The 17,952-nt window shown below is 36.6% G+C and overlaps 2 protein-coding genes across 3 annotated transcripts; both read left to right on the top strand.

Annotated features, from left to right (window-relative positions):
* The first annotated feature begins 381 nt into the window (after nucleotides 1-381).
* LOC104823107 lies at nucleotides 382-2,069 on the top strand. Its single transcript, XM_010554531.2, has 4 exons — nucleotides 382-658; nucleotides 1,514-1,624; nucleotides 1,696-1,776; nucleotides 1,864-2,069. Exons 1-4 carry the CDS (start codon nucleotides 434-436, stop codon nucleotides 1,936-1,938), a joined length of 492 nt encoding a protein of 163 aa, XP_010552833.1. The 5' UTR covers nucleotides 382-433; the 3' UTR covers nucleotides 1,939-2,069.
* A 3,294-nt stretch (nucleotides 2,070-5,363) lies between these two features.
* Nucleotides 5,364-14,673, top strand: LOC104823106 (ABC transporter G family member 39-like). Of its 2 annotated transcripts, XM_010554530.2 has the most exons (20): nucleotides 5,365-5,950; nucleotides 6,055-6,175; nucleotides 6,536-6,624; nucleotides 6,938-7,022; nucleotides 7,129-7,419; nucleotides 7,513-7,603; nucleotides 7,942-8,842; nucleotides 8,926-9,086; nucleotides 9,263-9,366; nucleotides 9,451-9,616; nucleotides 9,700-9,774; nucleotides 9,893-10,011; nucleotides 10,109-10,441; nucleotides 11,352-11,642; nucleotides 12,205-12,288; nucleotides 12,367-12,500; nucleotides 12,939-13,166; nucleotides 13,263-13,434; nucleotides 13,617-13,871; nucleotides 14,339-14,673. In XM_010554530.2, the coding sequence occupies exons 1-20, from the start codon at nucleotides 5,592-5,594 to the stop codon at nucleotides 14,606-14,608; spliced, it is 4,329 nt and encodes a 1,442-aa protein (XP_010552832.1). In that variant the 5' UTR covers nucleotides 5,365-5,591; the 3' UTR covers nucleotides 14,609-14,673. The 2 variants fall into 2 exon arrangements, with proteins under 2 accessions (XP_019059159.1, XP_010552832.1); XM_019203614.1 differs by lacking the exons at nucleotides 13,263-13,434; nucleotides 13,617-13,871; nucleotides 14,339-14,673 and having other exon boundaries at nucleotides 5,364-5,950; nucleotides 12,904-12,983.
* Nucleotides 14,674-17,952: the final 3,279 nt, after the last annotated feature.

Raw genomic sequence — 17,952 nt, 5'->3', positions numbered from 1 at the left:
CCAAAAAAATAAAAAGGGGATAGTGAACCATTCTTACTTGTTAAATGGCTCTCTCCTCCTGAGTTTGTTTGTGACGTGAGAGGGGAAGGATAAGAATTGGTTCGCCACTAAAGATTACGGAACATTAAACTATAAAACTATATAAACGAAATTAAATATATATCTATATATTTCTTAAAATTAAATTGGTCCCGCTCTCAAAATTCGAAACAAAATAGTAACTTTTTTTGTGTCTAATTTTTTTTTCATTGGCGGGTTTGCTTTCCGTTCTATTTGAGATGTTGTCAAAGCAAAGGAACTTCCTTTAAGAAGGTTAAAGCAAAAGCAAAAGACCAAAATGATAGAGAGAGAGAGAGAAGACACTTGAAAGTACTTATATAGGACCAAAGTGTTTGAACACTTTGGGAACATTGTAAGAAGAGCAAACAGAAACATGAACAACAAGAACCAAACAGCCACAGCTTCTGCAGTCGCAACCAACGGTAAGATACCAATAGACGAGAGCACCGACGAAGAGGAGATATGGAGAGCGGCTATGTCGAAATTCCAAGCTCGGGAAGAAGAGATCGAGAGGAAGAAAATGGCCGTTAAGGAGAAGGTTGAACAGAGGCTCGGCCTCGCGGAGGAAGCCACCAGATGCTTGGCTCAGACTTTAGAAGTAAGTCTTGAAACTTAACCTATTCTTTCTATTCTCCAACATACATATACGGGCGGGCATGGTGCGGCAAGAGCTCGGGTACCCACAAGGCATCCGAACGATGAGGGAGCGAGGCGAATAACATGAGAAAGAGTGGTCCAATGAGGTCTCGAGGGGGCGGGGGTTGGTTCAATGAGGCTGCGATGGGCGAGCCTCGCCAAGAAAGAGAGAGTAGCAATTGACAGGGCCCGATGGATGATGAGGTGCGTAGACGTCGATGGTCTCCCACTTTAAAAATTAAAATCTAGCCCTACCTTAAAAATCGAAGCTTCTTCGCCGTCATTGCTCTTACCGCCCCGGTTCCCCATCGCTCGCTTGCCCTCCCCTCGGCGCTCTCCCCCTCGCTACCTTGTCCCCTCTGGCTCGGGTATAAGTGGGATATCGGTAATCCTTTGCCAAAACCCGAACTCAAAATCTGACTCGCAAATCAAACGAGTACTCAACATTTTGGGTGTCAGTGCCCTCCCCTACAAAACCAGTACATATGGTTTGAACCGTGACCTTTTGGAGATGAATAAAAAAACCCAAACCACTAGAACGGGCCACATTAATTCATGTCTAGTTTATTACACTTCCTGTAGTGTTGGTCTTGCTGAAGAGAATCCAGCTAGAGAACAACAAGTTACTAACGCAAGCATGAAACATAATCATAAATCATACCCAATAACTTTCAAGAAACCAAATTCAGAGAATTCAAAATCTAACTTCAGGCCATCAAAAAAGATCGGGGTTTTTTTTCCACCTTGGATTATCCTGTTTTTCCTTGGGTAACTATTTATTCATGAGCAACTTTCATCCTAAAACTATGTCTGAAAGGAGCTGGAGATCATGGGAGACCCCATGAGAAAAGAGGTTGGAGCCATAAGGAAGAAGATCGATACTGCGAACCGGGAAATCAAATCTTTGGCTCAGAATTGCCAGAAGAAGGTTTCACACTCATACCTCCCTCTATAGCTCTTTCGTTTTCTTGAATCTCTATAACACAAACATATGGGCAGGAAAAGGAATACAAGGAGACGGTAGAAGCTTTCAACGAAAAGAACAAAGAGAAAGCTCACCTTATTTCGGTATTGATGGAGGTAACTTGATGAACACCTAATCGAAAAGTGATTAGATTCCCTTAATCTCCGGCTTTCTGACCGTTGCGTTGGTGATATTCTCGTCAGCTTCTTACGGAGAGCGAGAGATTGAGGATGAAGAAGCTGGAAGAGATCAACAAGACCGTGGGGACCTTGCAGTGAGGATGGAGATTTTTGTTCAGTGTATCATCAGTGTTTCGATTAGACTAAAAGCTACTCTCTTCAAATACTACGGTGTAAACGGAAATGCAAAGTGAAAAGACCGATTTCTATTTCTTATATGCGAAGAGACAGATACGGGAAAGTAAACAATTTAGATTATCAGACACAAGTCATAAACAAACTAAACAACGTTTATGTTTTTTTTTTAATATTGCATAAAGTTTACTGTGTCTTAAGTCTATCTATTTCTACAAGAGAATCAAGTAAATTCATGTGAATACTTCTCTTGGAGATTCGAATCTGGATGGAGATACGTGCAAACAATGTTTATGTTAGGTCTTAATAGAAATTTATAAGATGATCGCTTCAAAATTACTTTCCGAAAGCTCAAATAACTCTCAATAAACTTCTCTTCTTCTTGTGTTCATTCTCTTCTACTTCCTTCTCTTACAACTCTCTCTTTTCTCTCGTGCTTTACTTTTTATTCCTCCTGCGCATTACTTCCCTTTTATACTAACTTTATATACTCTTGCATTCTACCCACATAAATATTCTAACCTCATTTTCCATGTATATTCAATATATTCAAAACTTTTACAAATTTCTAGGTAATTTCTTTCCATGACTTTATATTTTTCTAGATGAATCGAGTTTAATATTCAAGAATAATTGATGGGGTTAAAAAGATAAAGATGCAACAAATGGATAACTCGAGAAAAAAAAATTCTATTTTAAATTAAAAGGTGTTTTCAATCATTTTCATCATAGTATCATGAAGAATTCACTAATATCTAAGGGTGTAAGACAACAAAAAAGACCTAATAAGTAGTGAACGAGTGGTTAAAAAGGGTGTTTCTCTCGAGATCCCGATCACCGGTTCGAATCTAGCTGCTGGAGAGGGAGGGTGTAGCTCTCGAGGTCCCGATCACCGGTTCGAATCTAGCTGCTGGAGAGGGAGGGATGCATTTAGGGTGTTGCTCTTTGGGTCCTTAGATGTACTTTAAAGGCTGCTCCCGGGCCATGTGAGATGTAGTCGGGCCGAAGGCCCGATGAACTTCCTAGTTATTAAAAAAAAACAACAAAAGAGACATAAATGTCCAAATAGGTTAAAAGAGTGATTAATTTAAAAGAAATTTAGTGTTTTGAGTGCAAATGATATAGATATACCAAGATGGAGTGTATTAAGAAGAAAAAATCACGTATCACTCCCAAAAGGAGAAAACTAGATTTTTCACCCACTTAGAAGATGGATGAAATGTTACACATGTAATGAGATAGTGATAAAAATGTATCTAACCTCGTTATATTCTTTGGAGTCATTGAAGAAGAAAAATAAATATCGGTGGAGGATGAAAGTGATGATGAAAAAATAACTCAAAATGACTTGTTAAAAGAAATTATCAAACTGGTTCAAATGAACAAAAATTTGTTGAATGAAAAACAATGGCTAGAGAAGGTAGGAACACTCAAATTCTACTAATTTCTATCCGGTGTCAACTGATTCAAAAGAAAGAAGAAAAATCTAAAATTTTCTTATAGAAATCTAAACCGAATCAAACCAAAACTGAAACCGAATCGAATCGATATAATAACCAATTGGTATATATTTTTATAAAACCGAAAGAATTGGAGCGAAACATTCTCTACCAGAATACCGAAATGACCACACCCCTAGAAACCCCTAGAAATGACCGTTATGGCTTAAATGGCCGTGTTTAAGTACCTCTAATTTTGGTTCAACTTTTTATTCAATTTACTTTTTTCAATTAAACCAACCACTGGTCGGAAATTACAAATGTATGCCATTAACGAAATTCTCTTTTTTTTCAAACCTCCTCAATCAATCCGAGTCTTTCACATACTTGTGTTGTTACACAAAAATAGAAAATTAGTAGTATAAGTAATTTAAAGATTATCAAGACAATATCTAATGTAAATTGTAGATATTGCACATTTATTAGACATCCATTATGATAGTCAAATAGATTTTTTATTTGAAAATCAACTATTTAATATCTCAATCCTATAAATCCAACAAAATCAGGGTTTTTTTAATAAAAATACCTAATCATTGATTCATTCATTCGAATTCTAAATTCCTAATTTTAAAATATATTTATTACAATAAAATTAAGAGGTTTTTTTAAATAATCTATTTTGAAAAAAATTCTAAAAACTGATATAAAATTATTAATGGCGTGATAAGATATTCGAATTTAATCTTATATAACTAAAAAATAAAATAATATCTACCTCTAATAACAGTATCAATCACATGTTCCATAAAATTAATATTCCTTCAACATATATTTCTACGACCTGAATACAAAACCAAAATTATTTTTTCCAAAAAAACTAAATACAATATTTTTTTTAACCAATCTAACCAACAATATTTTTTTTTGTAAAATGTGAAGTATATTGATATAAACACGGATTACAAGTCGGTATTAGCCGAAAATAGATCTAAAACTATAAGAGAAGAACCCATAGTAAGTGGTATCAAAAGCCCTGTAAAGAGATACAGTTTTGAAACGGAAACTCAAAAGATGTAGTCGGAGAGACTCTCTAAACAATAACCAACAATATTTTCCTCCACCTCATTTTTTATTTTATCTTATGTCAAAGGCATGTGAGAGGTTACTAAGCACCAGGTCATATATTTTCTAATATATTCTTTTAATAGTAATATGTTGTATTAAATAATGGTACATTCTTCAATTTCCATTGCATTTTTTATACCACAAAAAATTCGGAAACAATAAAAAACCATTTATAGATAAGAAATTTAAATCTTGTCATTAAATGAAGGCGCGCAATTAATACGGACCGGCCAAAAATTAATTGATATATGGGAAAGACATTTCGACATGCAACAAGTGATTGGAGGGTATTTAGAATTGAATGAAAAAAAGATAAATCAGTTGATATTTTAATTATTTCAGAAAATAATTTACGTTGATATAAAACATGAAAATATACGTATATTGATGAGTTAATAAAAAAAATTATAATAATATTATATAATAAATTTGGATGGGATTCGTAGCGTTCAAACGAAAACTTTAATTTTCAAATTATATCATCAAAATTTGTTTCATGATTTGAAAAAATAAATCTACCATAATATGAAAACAAAATTATAGTGATATTATTTTAGAAAATACATAATTAAGCAATTTTTTTAAAATAATACACTTCTAGAAACTTTTTTTTAAAGGAAAATATACTTAAACTGTTTTGGATAATATTAATTGAATATGATACTTTGAATAATTTTATAATGTATAATAACATAACCCGTAAAATTGGAAATAAAATTTTCTTCTAGAAGAAAATTTTTGGAATAATTCAGAAACATTTAGTTACCATAAAAAAACAATCTCGCGCCCTTTAGCATTGCATAATGCGCATATACACTTCATTTCTCCAATTTATTTGTCTCCATCATCTCTCGCTCTCCCATTACGGAAATATATCCTTCTGCAAACTCCATTCCGAGTTTTCGTTTTTTTCTCTCTAGGGCATGCATAACTTCCATTGCTGCTCTCTCTGTCAGCAGAAGGGGAAGAAGGGAAGCTCCAAACACAGCGACTGACGGAGAAGGAGAAAAAACTTAGTCGTCGGATTCTTTTCCGATTCAGTCGCTGACAATGGCGTCGTTGCTGGGGCGAGACGAAGATCTGGTCCGTACTATGAGCGGACGCGGGAGCCGGGGTTCCACCAGTCGCCGGAGCATGGCGCAGGCTGACGAGGTTTTCGGAAACAGTATGAGGCGTGAGGACGACGAGGAGGAGCTCCGGTGGGCGGCGATCGAGCGGTTTCCGACGTTCGATCGGCTCCGGAAGGGGCTGATGCCGCACATGACGGACAATGAACGGATGAGGCTCGAGGAGGTCGACGTCACCAGGCTCGGACCTCAGGGGAAGAAGCAGTTGATGGAGATGATTTTGAAATTCGTCGAAGACGACAACGAGAAGCTCCTCCAGAGATTGAGAGACAGGATTGACAGGTAACGATTTAACCCACAATGAAAGTCTCCTGGGAAATCGAAATCGGCGGTTTCAAATTCGCATGTGTTGTGATAATCTACGACTAATTTGATTTGGGATTTAGGGTTTCGATCGAAGTGCCAAAAATCGAAGTCCGGTATGAGCATTTAGCAGTGGAAGGAGATGCTTATGCCGGAAGCAGAGCGCTTCCAACTCTTTTCAACGTCACCTTGAACACATTGGAGGTGACCCCTTTTCTTTAGTTCCCTTTTTGTTTGTTTTCTCAATGGCATTATTCTATTCCTTTTTGTGCGCGGTCATTTTTTTTTCCCAAAAAAATAAAACTACCTCTTGCGTGTACGTTGATTTTTTTTTTTAATGAAACGTGTACTTAGATTTCCTGTTTCACGATTTAACAGTATTTTATTATATGACCTTTTTTTTTTTACGGATGGTTAATTTTATTCTATATAATGTAAAAACATTTAGCAAAGGATTGTCTCCAAAAGATGCATGCGAGGAACAAATGAACTTTTTATTTATACAAGCATGACAATTTAAGATGATGTTAATATATCCTCCTCCCTCTGTTTTGTGTGTAAAAGAGTGTTCTTGGCTTTCTACGCCTCGTCCCATCCAAAAGGAGGAAGATTCAGATTCTTAAAGATATCAGCGGCATAGTCAAACCATCAAGGTAAAGATTCTGCTAGTGTGGAAATTTGCTCTTCATCTAAAAGAAAGAAAAAAAAAAGTGTGTTTAACATATTTTTGTTGTACTTCAGAAACTTTGTGGTGACGAACCATCTTCTACACCAAGTTGGTTTGAACCGGAATGACGGATAAAAACGAATTACATTTAGAAACTAGGAATGATGTCGAGTTGCAGATCTCTAAATGAATGCCTCTGTTCTTTGCATTTTCCCCTTACTCCTTGATGTGTATTTACCTATTCGCGCATCATGATTCCTTTTTGTTTTGAATGGTTGCTCAAATGGAAACATTTTCAGGATGACCCTTTTGCTTGGTCCACCAGCTTCAGGGAAAACAACGTTGTTGCTAGCTTTGGCAGGGAAGCTTGACGGTAGCTTGAAGGTCGGTTTCACTCGCTCTTTGACGGATCAATTTTCTTTTTCTTTTCCTTTTCTTTTTTTACGATAAGCTGAAATATTAGTAGAAATACTGAGACCGGGAAGTTCAGATGTCGGGGAGGATAACATACTGCGGTCACGAGTTTCACGAGTTTGTTCCTCGAAGGACCTGTGCTTACATCAGTCAACACGATCTACACTTTGGGGAAATGACAGTTAGAGAGACTCTGGACTTCTCAGGCCGCTGTTTAGGTGTTGGGGCTAGATATGATCTACTGGCTGAACTCTCGAGACGGGAGAGAGATGCAGGAATCAAGCCAGACCCTGAAATTGATGCATTCATGAAATCTACTGCAATAGCAGGACAAGAGACTAGTTTGGTTACAGACTATATTCTCAAAGTAGGGTTTTGTGACTTTCTTTCTATTGTCCAGTTTCTAACAATGACAATGAAAAGGGCCTCATCCCTAGAAATATCTCTGTGACTGTGACAGATACTTGGGTTGGACATCTGTGCTGACATACCAGTTGGAGATGAGTTGAGAAGAGGTATCTCCGGTGGACAGCGGAAGCGTCTAACAACAGGTAAAATTTTCAGCTAATTCTGAGTAGAAGAAACTCTTATCACTGACATTCTTGTAACAAAAGGATGTGTTATACACTCAAATTCTAGGGATTTCTTTTCTTTAATTTTATGTTTAAGGGTTTCGTTATTTAGATTATATTTTGGATAGATTCGGTATTTGGGTTCAACAAGTCTATAACTGTATTGTATTCCGGTTTCCTAAACACTACAAAAGTTTAGAAAAACTCTGATAAATTCCCAGTTATCAGAATGTTGGACGGAAATCCATGCGAATCATTACAGATATGATGCACAAGCACAACTAAACTAACACTGTGGTTCATACTAAACTGCGTAGGAGAGATGTTGGTAGGACCTGCGACAGCTCTATTCATGGATGAAATATCAACCGGACTGGATAGTTCCACAACTTTCCAAATCTGCAAGTTCATGAGGCAACTTGTTCATATCTCAGATGTAACTACGGTTATTTCGCTTCTACAACCTCCACCCGAGACATTTGAACTGTTCGATGACATTATCCTGCTTTCAGAGGGCCAAATCGTCTACCAAGGTCCGAGGGATAACATTCTTGAATTCTTTGAATATATGGGTTTCAAATGCCCTGAAAGGAAAGGAGTTGCAGACTTTCTGCAAGAAGTTACATCTAAGAAGGACCAAGAGCAGTATTGGTACAGGCAAGATCAACCTTATAGTTATGTTGAGGTATCTGATTTTACGAGGGGGTTTAATTTTTTCCACATCGGGCAACAAAGTGCAACAGAACTTAAGGTTCCTTATGACAAATCCAAAATCCACCCTGCAACATTGGTGACAGAAAAGTATGGGATTTCAAACTGGGATCTTTTCAAGGCATGCTTTGCTAGGGAATGGCTGCTTATGAAACGGAACTCCTTCGTTTATGTGTTCAAGACTGTCCAAATAACCATCATGTCCTTGATAACTATGACAGTGTTTTTCAGGACGGAAATGCCCGTTGGCACGGTTGAAGATGGTTCGAAATTCTATGGAGTATTGTTTTTCAGCTTGATTAATGTGATGTTTAATGGAATGGCAGAGCTAGCTTTCACAGTGATGAGGCTTCCAGTTTTCTATAAGCAGAGAGACATCTTGTTTTACCCTCCATGGGCTTTTGCTTTACCTGTGTGGCTTATCAAGATTCCGGTATCACTTCTCGAATCAGGAATATGGATCATTTTTACTTACTACACTGTCGGTTTCGCTCCTTCTGCTGGCAGGTAACATCTGAAAATTCCTCAAGGAACTTTGATTATGATAATCTACTGATATTTCTTGAACTAACCAAACTAACATTCACTAGGTTTTTCCGCCAGTTGTTGGCATACTTCTCCGTGAATCACATGGCCCTCTCCCTATTCAGATTCCTTGGAGCTGTTGGAAGAACACAAGTTGTTGCAAACACGTTAGGGATCTTCACATTGCTTATTGTTTTTGTCCTAGGAGGCTTTATCGTTGCGAAAGGTATGTAGTCTACATCTTTCGATACCGTAACCAAGTAAAGGAAACATACTAATTGCAAACAGAGTTTCATAGTTTGGTACTTTTGGATTCCTTCTCAACATTCTAAGTTGGTAATAGAGTAGTAGTTCATAAGATTTTCTATACCAAAAAAGTGATGATCTTGTTTCTATTGATAGATGACATCCAACCATGGATGATATGGGGCTACTATGCATCGCCTATGATGTATGGACAGACTGCTATTGTTATGAATGAATTTCTTGATGAGAGATGGAGTAGGGTAAGATTTTATGCAATATCTTTTGGCCGACCTGATCTTTCCCCTGATCATTGTGATGCAAATTCATAGTGTTACATGGTACAGCCAAACAACGATACCCGCATAAATGCAAGAACGGTCGGCGAAGTCCTCTTGAAGAGTAGGGGTTTCTTTACAGAAGGATATTGGTTTTGGATCAGTATCGGAGCGCTGCTTGGATATTCAATACTATTCAACGTTCTTTATATTTTAGCTTTGACTTACTTGAACCGTAAGTGATCATATGTCGAAATCTTCTTCTCTTCTAGACTCGGGGTGAAACCTTATGCGTTTGTGCTGAATTTCAATTTCCAGCTCTTAATGATTCCAAGTCCATAGTTGTGGATGAAGACGATGACCAAAAGAAACGGCATAACCATGGAGCAGAAGGTTTAATCTTTTGAACTCAGTCATTTCCCATAGTTCTTTTGTGGCTTATTATCGGTGTCCATCCATTATCTACATATTTTCTCCATTTTCTTAGTTATGGACTGTTAAAACTTTGCAGGTAATCTCGTAGAACTCAAGAGTTCTTCAAATCATGGACCAAAGAAAGGAATGATTTTACCCTTCCAATCTCTTTCTCTCGCATTCAACCATGTGAATTACTATGTGGATATGCCCGCTGTAAGCTATTCTTCTCAAATTCGGTCCTTTTTCAGTTTAAGTCTGATCTTACATGTTTTATCTTCAAGTTTCATGACTCATTCCATTTCTGTTGCAGGAAATGAAGACTAAAGGAGTTGAAGGGGATCGTCTTCAACTACTAAGAGACGTTAGTGGAGCTTTCAGGCCAAGCGTACTGACAGCACTAGTTGGTGTTAGTGGTGCTGGAAAGACAACCTTAATGGATGTCTTGGCAGGCAGAAAAACAGGAGGCTACATAGAAGGGAGTGTTAATATATCCGGATACCCAAAGAACCAATCTACATTTGCTCGTGTTAGCGGCTACTGTGAACAAAATGACATACATTCTCCAAACGTCACTGTTTATGAATCCCTTGTCTATTCAGCTTGGCTCCGTCTTTCCTCAGACATAGACGCAAAAACACGAGAGGTATGTACAATACCTCTTCTTCCCTGCAGCTTTCTCATACAATTTATCAAATTTTTACAAAACAAGGTGACTGCTGCAGTAGTGTTTAGGGATGAAAAAGGGTAGGGTATCCTAGATTTTTGGGTTATCCCAATCTGAACCCGAATGTCTATATTATCCGTTTTTGGATCCATTTGATTAGGAATCCAGACCCAAGTTTAAATGCGAAATGTTGAATATTTTCAAATACATACATACATATATATATATATATATATATGTATATGATAGAACCCTAGATAGGATTCTATTGGGAAAATAGAAACTAAAAGAGTTTGCCGCTATTTTGCCAGAGACCGACGTATTCTTTGACGTTCCAAGGGAACGTCGGCCTCTATATTTTTCTTTGATCAATTCTCTAATGACTCTCTTTCAGTGGGGACAATAACAGAAAGGAATACTAATGGGCTCTAAGACCACTCATAATCATGACCCATAATAATAAATAAATAAAAACCTAATTATTTTTGGAGTCCATCACTATATTATATTAGAAGTTGACATGGTTGGATGACCTCGAAATGAGTCCAAAATTTTAAAAGATTGCAGTAGATTTGATTTTGTGTAATATCTCTAAAAGGGTACAAACGTCATTTACTGTTTATTTCATATCGATTTTGCCAATTACCCGAATCCGGACCCGGCTTTCGGGTTTTACGGTTTTACCCATGTCATTGCCCGATCTCATCTCAAATAGTGTTTAGGTACCTGAAATTTGTGTGTGTGTTTTTTTTTTGTGTCCAAACCTAGTGTTCCATATATGTGTTCCATATTGTTTTTGTCCCTGACAAGTTCAGTGTATACTCTGTTATAAAATGCATGTTTAACTTCAGAAAACTATGACAAATTTGTCTTTTGATGTGATTTGCAGATGTTTGTTGAAGAAGTGATGGAGTTGGTTGAACTGAAACCCCTCAAAAACTCAATAGTTGGCCTCCCCGGGGTTGGTGGTCTTTCAACAGAACAAAGGAAGAGACTGACCATAGCAGTTGAACTGGTGGCTAACCCATCTATAATCTTCATGGACGAGCCAACATCCGGTCTTGATGCTAGGGCTGCAGCCATTGTTATGCGCACTGTTAGAAGTACGGTGGACACGGGAAGAACTGTGGTATGTACCATTCATCAGCCCAGCATAGACATTTTCGAAGCCTTCGACGAGGTATTATGAGCTCCCGACTCGAATTCTCTTCCCTTATAGAGCTGTCATTTCGGTTTTACGTTTTTCTTTCACTTTAGAAAACTTATATTCATTTGGGTTTTATATTAGATTTAATTCGGTTTGATTTGTTTCTGTTTTTAATGATAAAAAATGTTTATTTTTCAAATAAATTTTCGGTTTTTCGGTTGTTTTTATATTTGGTACTGTTTTCAGTTAGGGTACAATTTTTCGGATGGATTCATGTTGCCAATTTGGTGACTAAGGAATTTAGGTTTTTGGTTTGGTTATGTTTGAGTTCGGTTGTATTGGTTTTAGAAAACTTTTATCTATTCGGTTTTTATTTTAGATTCGGTTTGTGCTCGGTTTTTAATGATAAAAATATTCATTTTTCAAATAAGTTTTCATTTTTTTCAATTATTTTTGTATTTCTTTGGATTTGTTTTTTGGTTTTTACATCACATTCTGTTTCGGATCCAGTTACGTGCCATTTGGTTCGATTTATATATAACCGAACCGAGTGACCACCCAGGAACGACTAATAAACATTTTGGTGTTAATGCAGCTGCTATTGATGAAGAGAGGAGGACAAGTTATCTATGCAGGAAGTCTAGGCCGCCATTCGGATAAGCTCATAGAATATTTCGAGGTGATCATATCTTTCATAGAATACTTTGGTCGCATACATTCAATTCAGATGGACTAATATCGAAAACCATGGTCATAGGCTGTTTCCGGGGTTCCAAAGATCAAGGATGGATACAATCCTGCTACATGGATGCTTGATATCAGTACTCCTTCAATGGAGACCCAACTGGGCATCGACTTCGCTGAAATATACGCCAACTCCTCGCTATATCAGTAAGTTTCATCAAAGAACTTGGAGAATAATCTGTTTCTCTTACTAAGTGTGATTAGAGTGGGCACTGTTGGGTACCCGAGATTTTCGGGTTACCGAATGCAGAGCGAATATCTCGGATTTTACGATATATTGATGTGATTTTTGATTCATTTTGGTCAAATATTTAAGAGTTTAAATACGAAATTTTAGTTTTTTTTTTCAAAACTTTCATATTATTTGAACTTGAATCTGAAAGTTCAAGAGTTTTCAACAGATTAGTATGTGACATGCTTAAAACTTAGAGGCAAAAATGTCATTTTATTTGTTCTTTTGGACACTCGCGGATAACACTCGATCTCGGACCAATATTGGATATCATATGGGTAATTGGTGTCCAAAATTCGGGTGTTTTTTTTTTGTCAGGTCAATCTGATGGTGAGCTTGAAATGTTTGTTCAGGAGAAATCAGGAGCTTATCGAGGAGCTTAGTACTCCACCACCAGGGTCGGAAGATCTATACTTCCCCACAAAATACTCGCAATCGTTTGCTACTCAGTGCAAGGCTTGCTTCTGGAAACAATATAACTCATATTGGAGGCATCCTCAGTACAATGCCATCAGGTTTCTCATGACATTACTCATCGGTGTCTTGTTCGGTCTAATCTACTGGCAAAAGGGATCAAAGATGTAAGCAAAACCTGTTCACTGCCTCCCCGTTCTTTCTTTCGTATATTACCATTGATCAAAGCGACTAAATTTCTATGCAAACCGAAACCAAAACAGAGAGAAACAACAAGATCTGAATAATTTCTTTGGAGCAATGTACGCTGCCGTTATGTTCCTCGGCCCCACCAACGCTGCTACCGTTCAACCTGTCGTTGCAATTGAACGGACAGTCTTCTACCGCGAAAGAGCAGCCGGAATGTACTCTGCTATTCCCTATGCATTTGCTCAGGTACCCTTCAAATATTTTCATCTTTTTGCCGATAAGATATGACCCTTCAGCACATCTAATCAGAAATTGTGCCTATAGATGTGGTTTAGTTTAAGATTTCGCTTTTTTCATCACCCGGATGGAGATCTTCTGCGGTAGTTATGATTAAAAAAACAACACAAATCTAAGTCCTATTTCTGCAGGTGGTGGTGGAAATCGTATACAATGTTGCACAAACGATGGTTTATACGCTTATCCTTTACTCGATGATCGGATATGACTGGACGATCGTTAAGTTCTTCTGGTTCTTCTACTACGTAGTCACATGCTTCATCTACTTCACGCTTTACGGGATGATGCTCGTTGCCTTGACGCCAAACTATCACATCGCCAGCATCTGTATGTCGTTTTTCCTCGGTCTCTGGAATCTCTTCTCCGGTTTCCTCATCCCTAGACCGGTTAGTACTCTTCTCCTCGACAATTAAACATTGACACCCACATAACCCAAGTTTCTACGGATTTTTTCATCCTTATAAAAACGAAATCCAAAACATTGATATGAGATGTATTTTCTGTATTCCCCAGTTTTTCAATAGAAAATGTTGCATCAAATGGTCATTTCAAGTTTCAGGTTTCAAAAAATTATAATCATTTGATTTTATATTTGAATTCGGTTTGGTTTTTATTTTATTCATAAAAATACTCATTTGTCATTTTTTTTTGTTTTTCGATTATTTTTTATTTAGTCCTTTTCATTTTCTCGGTTTTCAATCGGTTCAATTATTCAGCTATCAACCAAATTGGCCATTTCTATTCCAATCAATGTTTTCGGATCGCGAAAACATAATCACACCATATTTTTGGATGGATTCTTTGACTTATTATAACACACTGATTGATTTCTTGAACTGAAACAAAAATGCAGCAAATTCCGATATGGTGGAGATGGTATTATTGGGCATCACCGGTGGCTTGGACACTGTACGGAATCATCACATCTCAAGTAGGGGATAGTGAAATGTCCGTACAAATCCCAGGTTTGGGAGATATAAACCTAAAAGCGTTGATGAAAGAAGGGTTAGGTTTCGACCATGAGTTCTTACCGACCGTAGCCATACTCCATGTTGTCTGGATATTGGTCTTCCTTGTTGTCTTTACTTACGGCATCAAGTATTTCAACTTCCAAAGGCGCTGAAAACCCTTTACATTATATTACCAAATATTCATGTTATGATATGTATCTTTGTCTTAGTTATTAGATATAGATATGCATTTCATATCATCATCATCATCTTTTTACTTGTGAATTTTAAATCATCAAATAAACGACAATCGACGTTATTGTTAGTATAATGATAATCTAACAATTTTTTAAAATAAGTATAGTTTTTTTTGTCAAAAGTTTTATAGTCCCATTCCATTCCTTCAAAATTTTCTTTACAATGAACTTTTCACTTACAACGAGTTTCAAAATAAATATAGCTTACAAACTAGTAAGAAGACATTCAGAAAAGCTTGAGTGCTTCTACGTGCGAAAATAATACAAAGGGAAGGGAATTTAGGGGAAAATCAAACGAACAAACATCCAAAAGAACCACAAAATGGATTTCACCGCCGACTGAAGTGGAAGAACATTCTTTAAAATTCTATAACAATAGAATCCTCAACAATTATGTAATGTAAGAGTAGAAAAACTTCGAACTGTTCTGCATTGCTCCTTTTACAAATTCAAATTTTTCGGAAATGAAACCATTCGAAATGTACTTTGAACAACAACTAAATAAGACAAGATAGAATAGAGTCGCGGAGAATTTCTCCTTTACATTGCATTCCAACTTCACAACAATACACGATCTTTTTTTAGTAATTACATAAAACACAAACTACATAACTGAAAGGGAAGTTATGTAAAAGTTGTTGAAGAAGAGACTACTTGCCATGCACGGTGTATCACGAGAAAAACAATGAAACACCACATTCCAAATGTGAAGTCAAAAGAGCCGTTTGGAATTTGAAGAATAAAAGGAAATATTCTAATCAGAATATCCAAAGAAGGATATTGTCATTATTGTCAAATATTTTATTTTTATATTGTAGCTTATTTGATCGTTGCATATTAAACCAATGCATGTATATATTTCAGTTTAGACTTTGAATAAAAGTAAGCACGAATAAGGGACTTTGGTCTCCTTAATCTTCATTATTATCGTCCCTCTTCTTTGTCCAACCTATTTTTCCATTCAAGCACTCAAACACATATAAAATTCTACATGGTATTAGAGCGTTAAGGTCCAGAAAAACCTCTCTGTTCCAAATTCTTTTTCATTCCGCTGCACAAAACCGAGTATATTCCCTCTTTTCTTTGGTTGATAGAAAGAGGAGTCTGTTCGAGTTTAAAGCAGTTTTATATCCCTTTTCGGCCATTCTTTCAAGCCAAAAGGAGAATTATTATTGAAAGTTTTCGTGGCCTTTCAATCAAGCCACACTTTTCATTGTTTCGTATTATACACGCGATGTACGGATTATTGGGAGAGCGACTATGAAGATGAAGAACCCTATGAGGAGCCCGAGTATAGGGAGCATTGGGATGTCGCAGAAGTTCTAGATAAAATTCCGAAGTCACTCAGAGAGGCATTGGTGCAAAATGTTAATGCCAATAATATTGAGTTAAGTATTTCTCTCCTTGAAGATTTATTTCGAACTAAAGAATTTTGTGAGCTATTGCAAAAGATACAGAATGAAAGCAACGAAAATCTCTCTAAAGATGTCGAAGAGATTCACTCAATCGCTCAAAATATTGAAGATGCGGAGACAATGCATGGAGAACTACAAATCGAGTATCAAAACTATGAGAAGGACCGAAACTTGGATGCAACAAACTTGACAAAAAAAGAAGGAAGAGAGACGAATGTGATAGTGAATGACCCCAAAATGGAGGCATCGAATCCTGAAAAAGAGGCATCACACGCATTCGCCATCATTCCGAATCCGAACATTACAAAGAATCCGAGCATCTCCGTTACATGGAGAGAAAACCGAGTTTGTAGTTTCTTCTCCTCTCCCATATCTTTTGATTTTTGTGTTCCAAGCGATATATTTGGTCGTCTAAGTGTTAATGATCAGAAACTACAACAAATAATCACGAAGTCTCATGATGTCGAGAAATCCACGAGTGAGGGGGAATGTCATGTGCCAACACTCGTATGCTTCTCTACCAAATTATTTGATACAAAAAATTGTTTAGTAAAGTTTAAACATATTAGAACACTCTTTTTACTTTTACTTGATATTAATCATGTTCTTACAATATTAAATTCAATTTATTTTCATATCAAACGGGATGTCACGACTTCCCTTGCGATTTCTAATAATTTTGTTGAGTTTATACAGAAAATGACATGTGTTAAGGCAGATAAACCAAAGGAACCATCAGGGGAAACAATCACACACTTGAAGGAGAATCGAACACGAACATGGAGACATATGCTCAACAAGATTAGTTCTTCGACATTCCTCCAAACTAATCTTGAGGGAGAATGTTGAAGAAGAGACCAACTTGCCATGCACGGTGTATCACGAGAAAAACAATAAAACACCACATTCCAAAGAAGGATATTGTCATTATTGTCAAATATTTTATTTTTATATTGTAGCTTATTTGACCGTTGCATATTAAACCACATGCATGTATATATTTCAGTTTAGACTTTGAATAAAAGTAAGCACGAATAAGGGACTTTAGTCCCCTTAATCTTCATTATTCTCGTCCCTCTTCTTTGTCCAACCTATTTTTCCATTCAAACACTCAAACACATATAAAATTCTACAAAAGTTATACCTCGTATATCAACAATAACTATTTCGACAAATGCCACTTCTTCTATTTGTTTTTTTCTTATACTTCAACACATTTCTTCGTGTTTTTTTTTTAAATTTGGTCCAATGGGGTTTGAACCTGAGGTGGGAGCACTTTGTGCTACCCAACCACCAGGCCACACCACAACATTTCTTCATGTTCTTAGTCAATTCAAAATATTCATCATTGACGCAAGTCCTCTCATATACACCATACTATTGAGTGTAGTAAGAATAACATAATTCTCATTCCACTCAATACACACAAGTTGCTCCGCTTCATTTGGTTCAGCCTTCTGCGCTTCAATGCCCTGATTGTTCATTTCTCTGCAAATTCTCTCAAAATTATCGAGTTTGTAACATTTTCGATTCTTTATGTCCGGTCTCCTCCAATATTTGAAGTGTGAATGACATTTTATTTTTATCACAATGCTCGTAAGATTCTATATAGCTTTTATTTTTCTTCGGGTTTTGAATTGGAACTAGATTGATCATTTGAGTTTTTTTATAACAACTTTATTGTATCCAGATTTTTCCATTGACTCCTATTTTTTTATAAACATCCTTTGTTCTTGAGCCTACAATGCAGTCATGTAAATAGATAAAATCGAACCAAATCTATCAGAATGGAATAAAATTAAATAGCGTTTGGTTTTGAGTTTTCAAATTTTAAAATAGAAAAAT

Source organism: Tarenaya hassleriana, unplaced genomic scaffold, assembly GCF_000463585.1.
Source record: "Tarenaya hassleriana unplaced genomic scaffold, ASM46358v1 Cleome392, whole genome shotgun sequence".
NCBI lineage: Eukaryota > Viridiplantae > Streptophyta > Magnoliopsida > Brassicales > Cleomaceae > Tarenaya > Tarenaya hassleriana.
The sequence above is the reverse complement of the archived record's forward strand: the minus strand, read 5'-3'. Positions and strand labels throughout refer to the sequence as shown.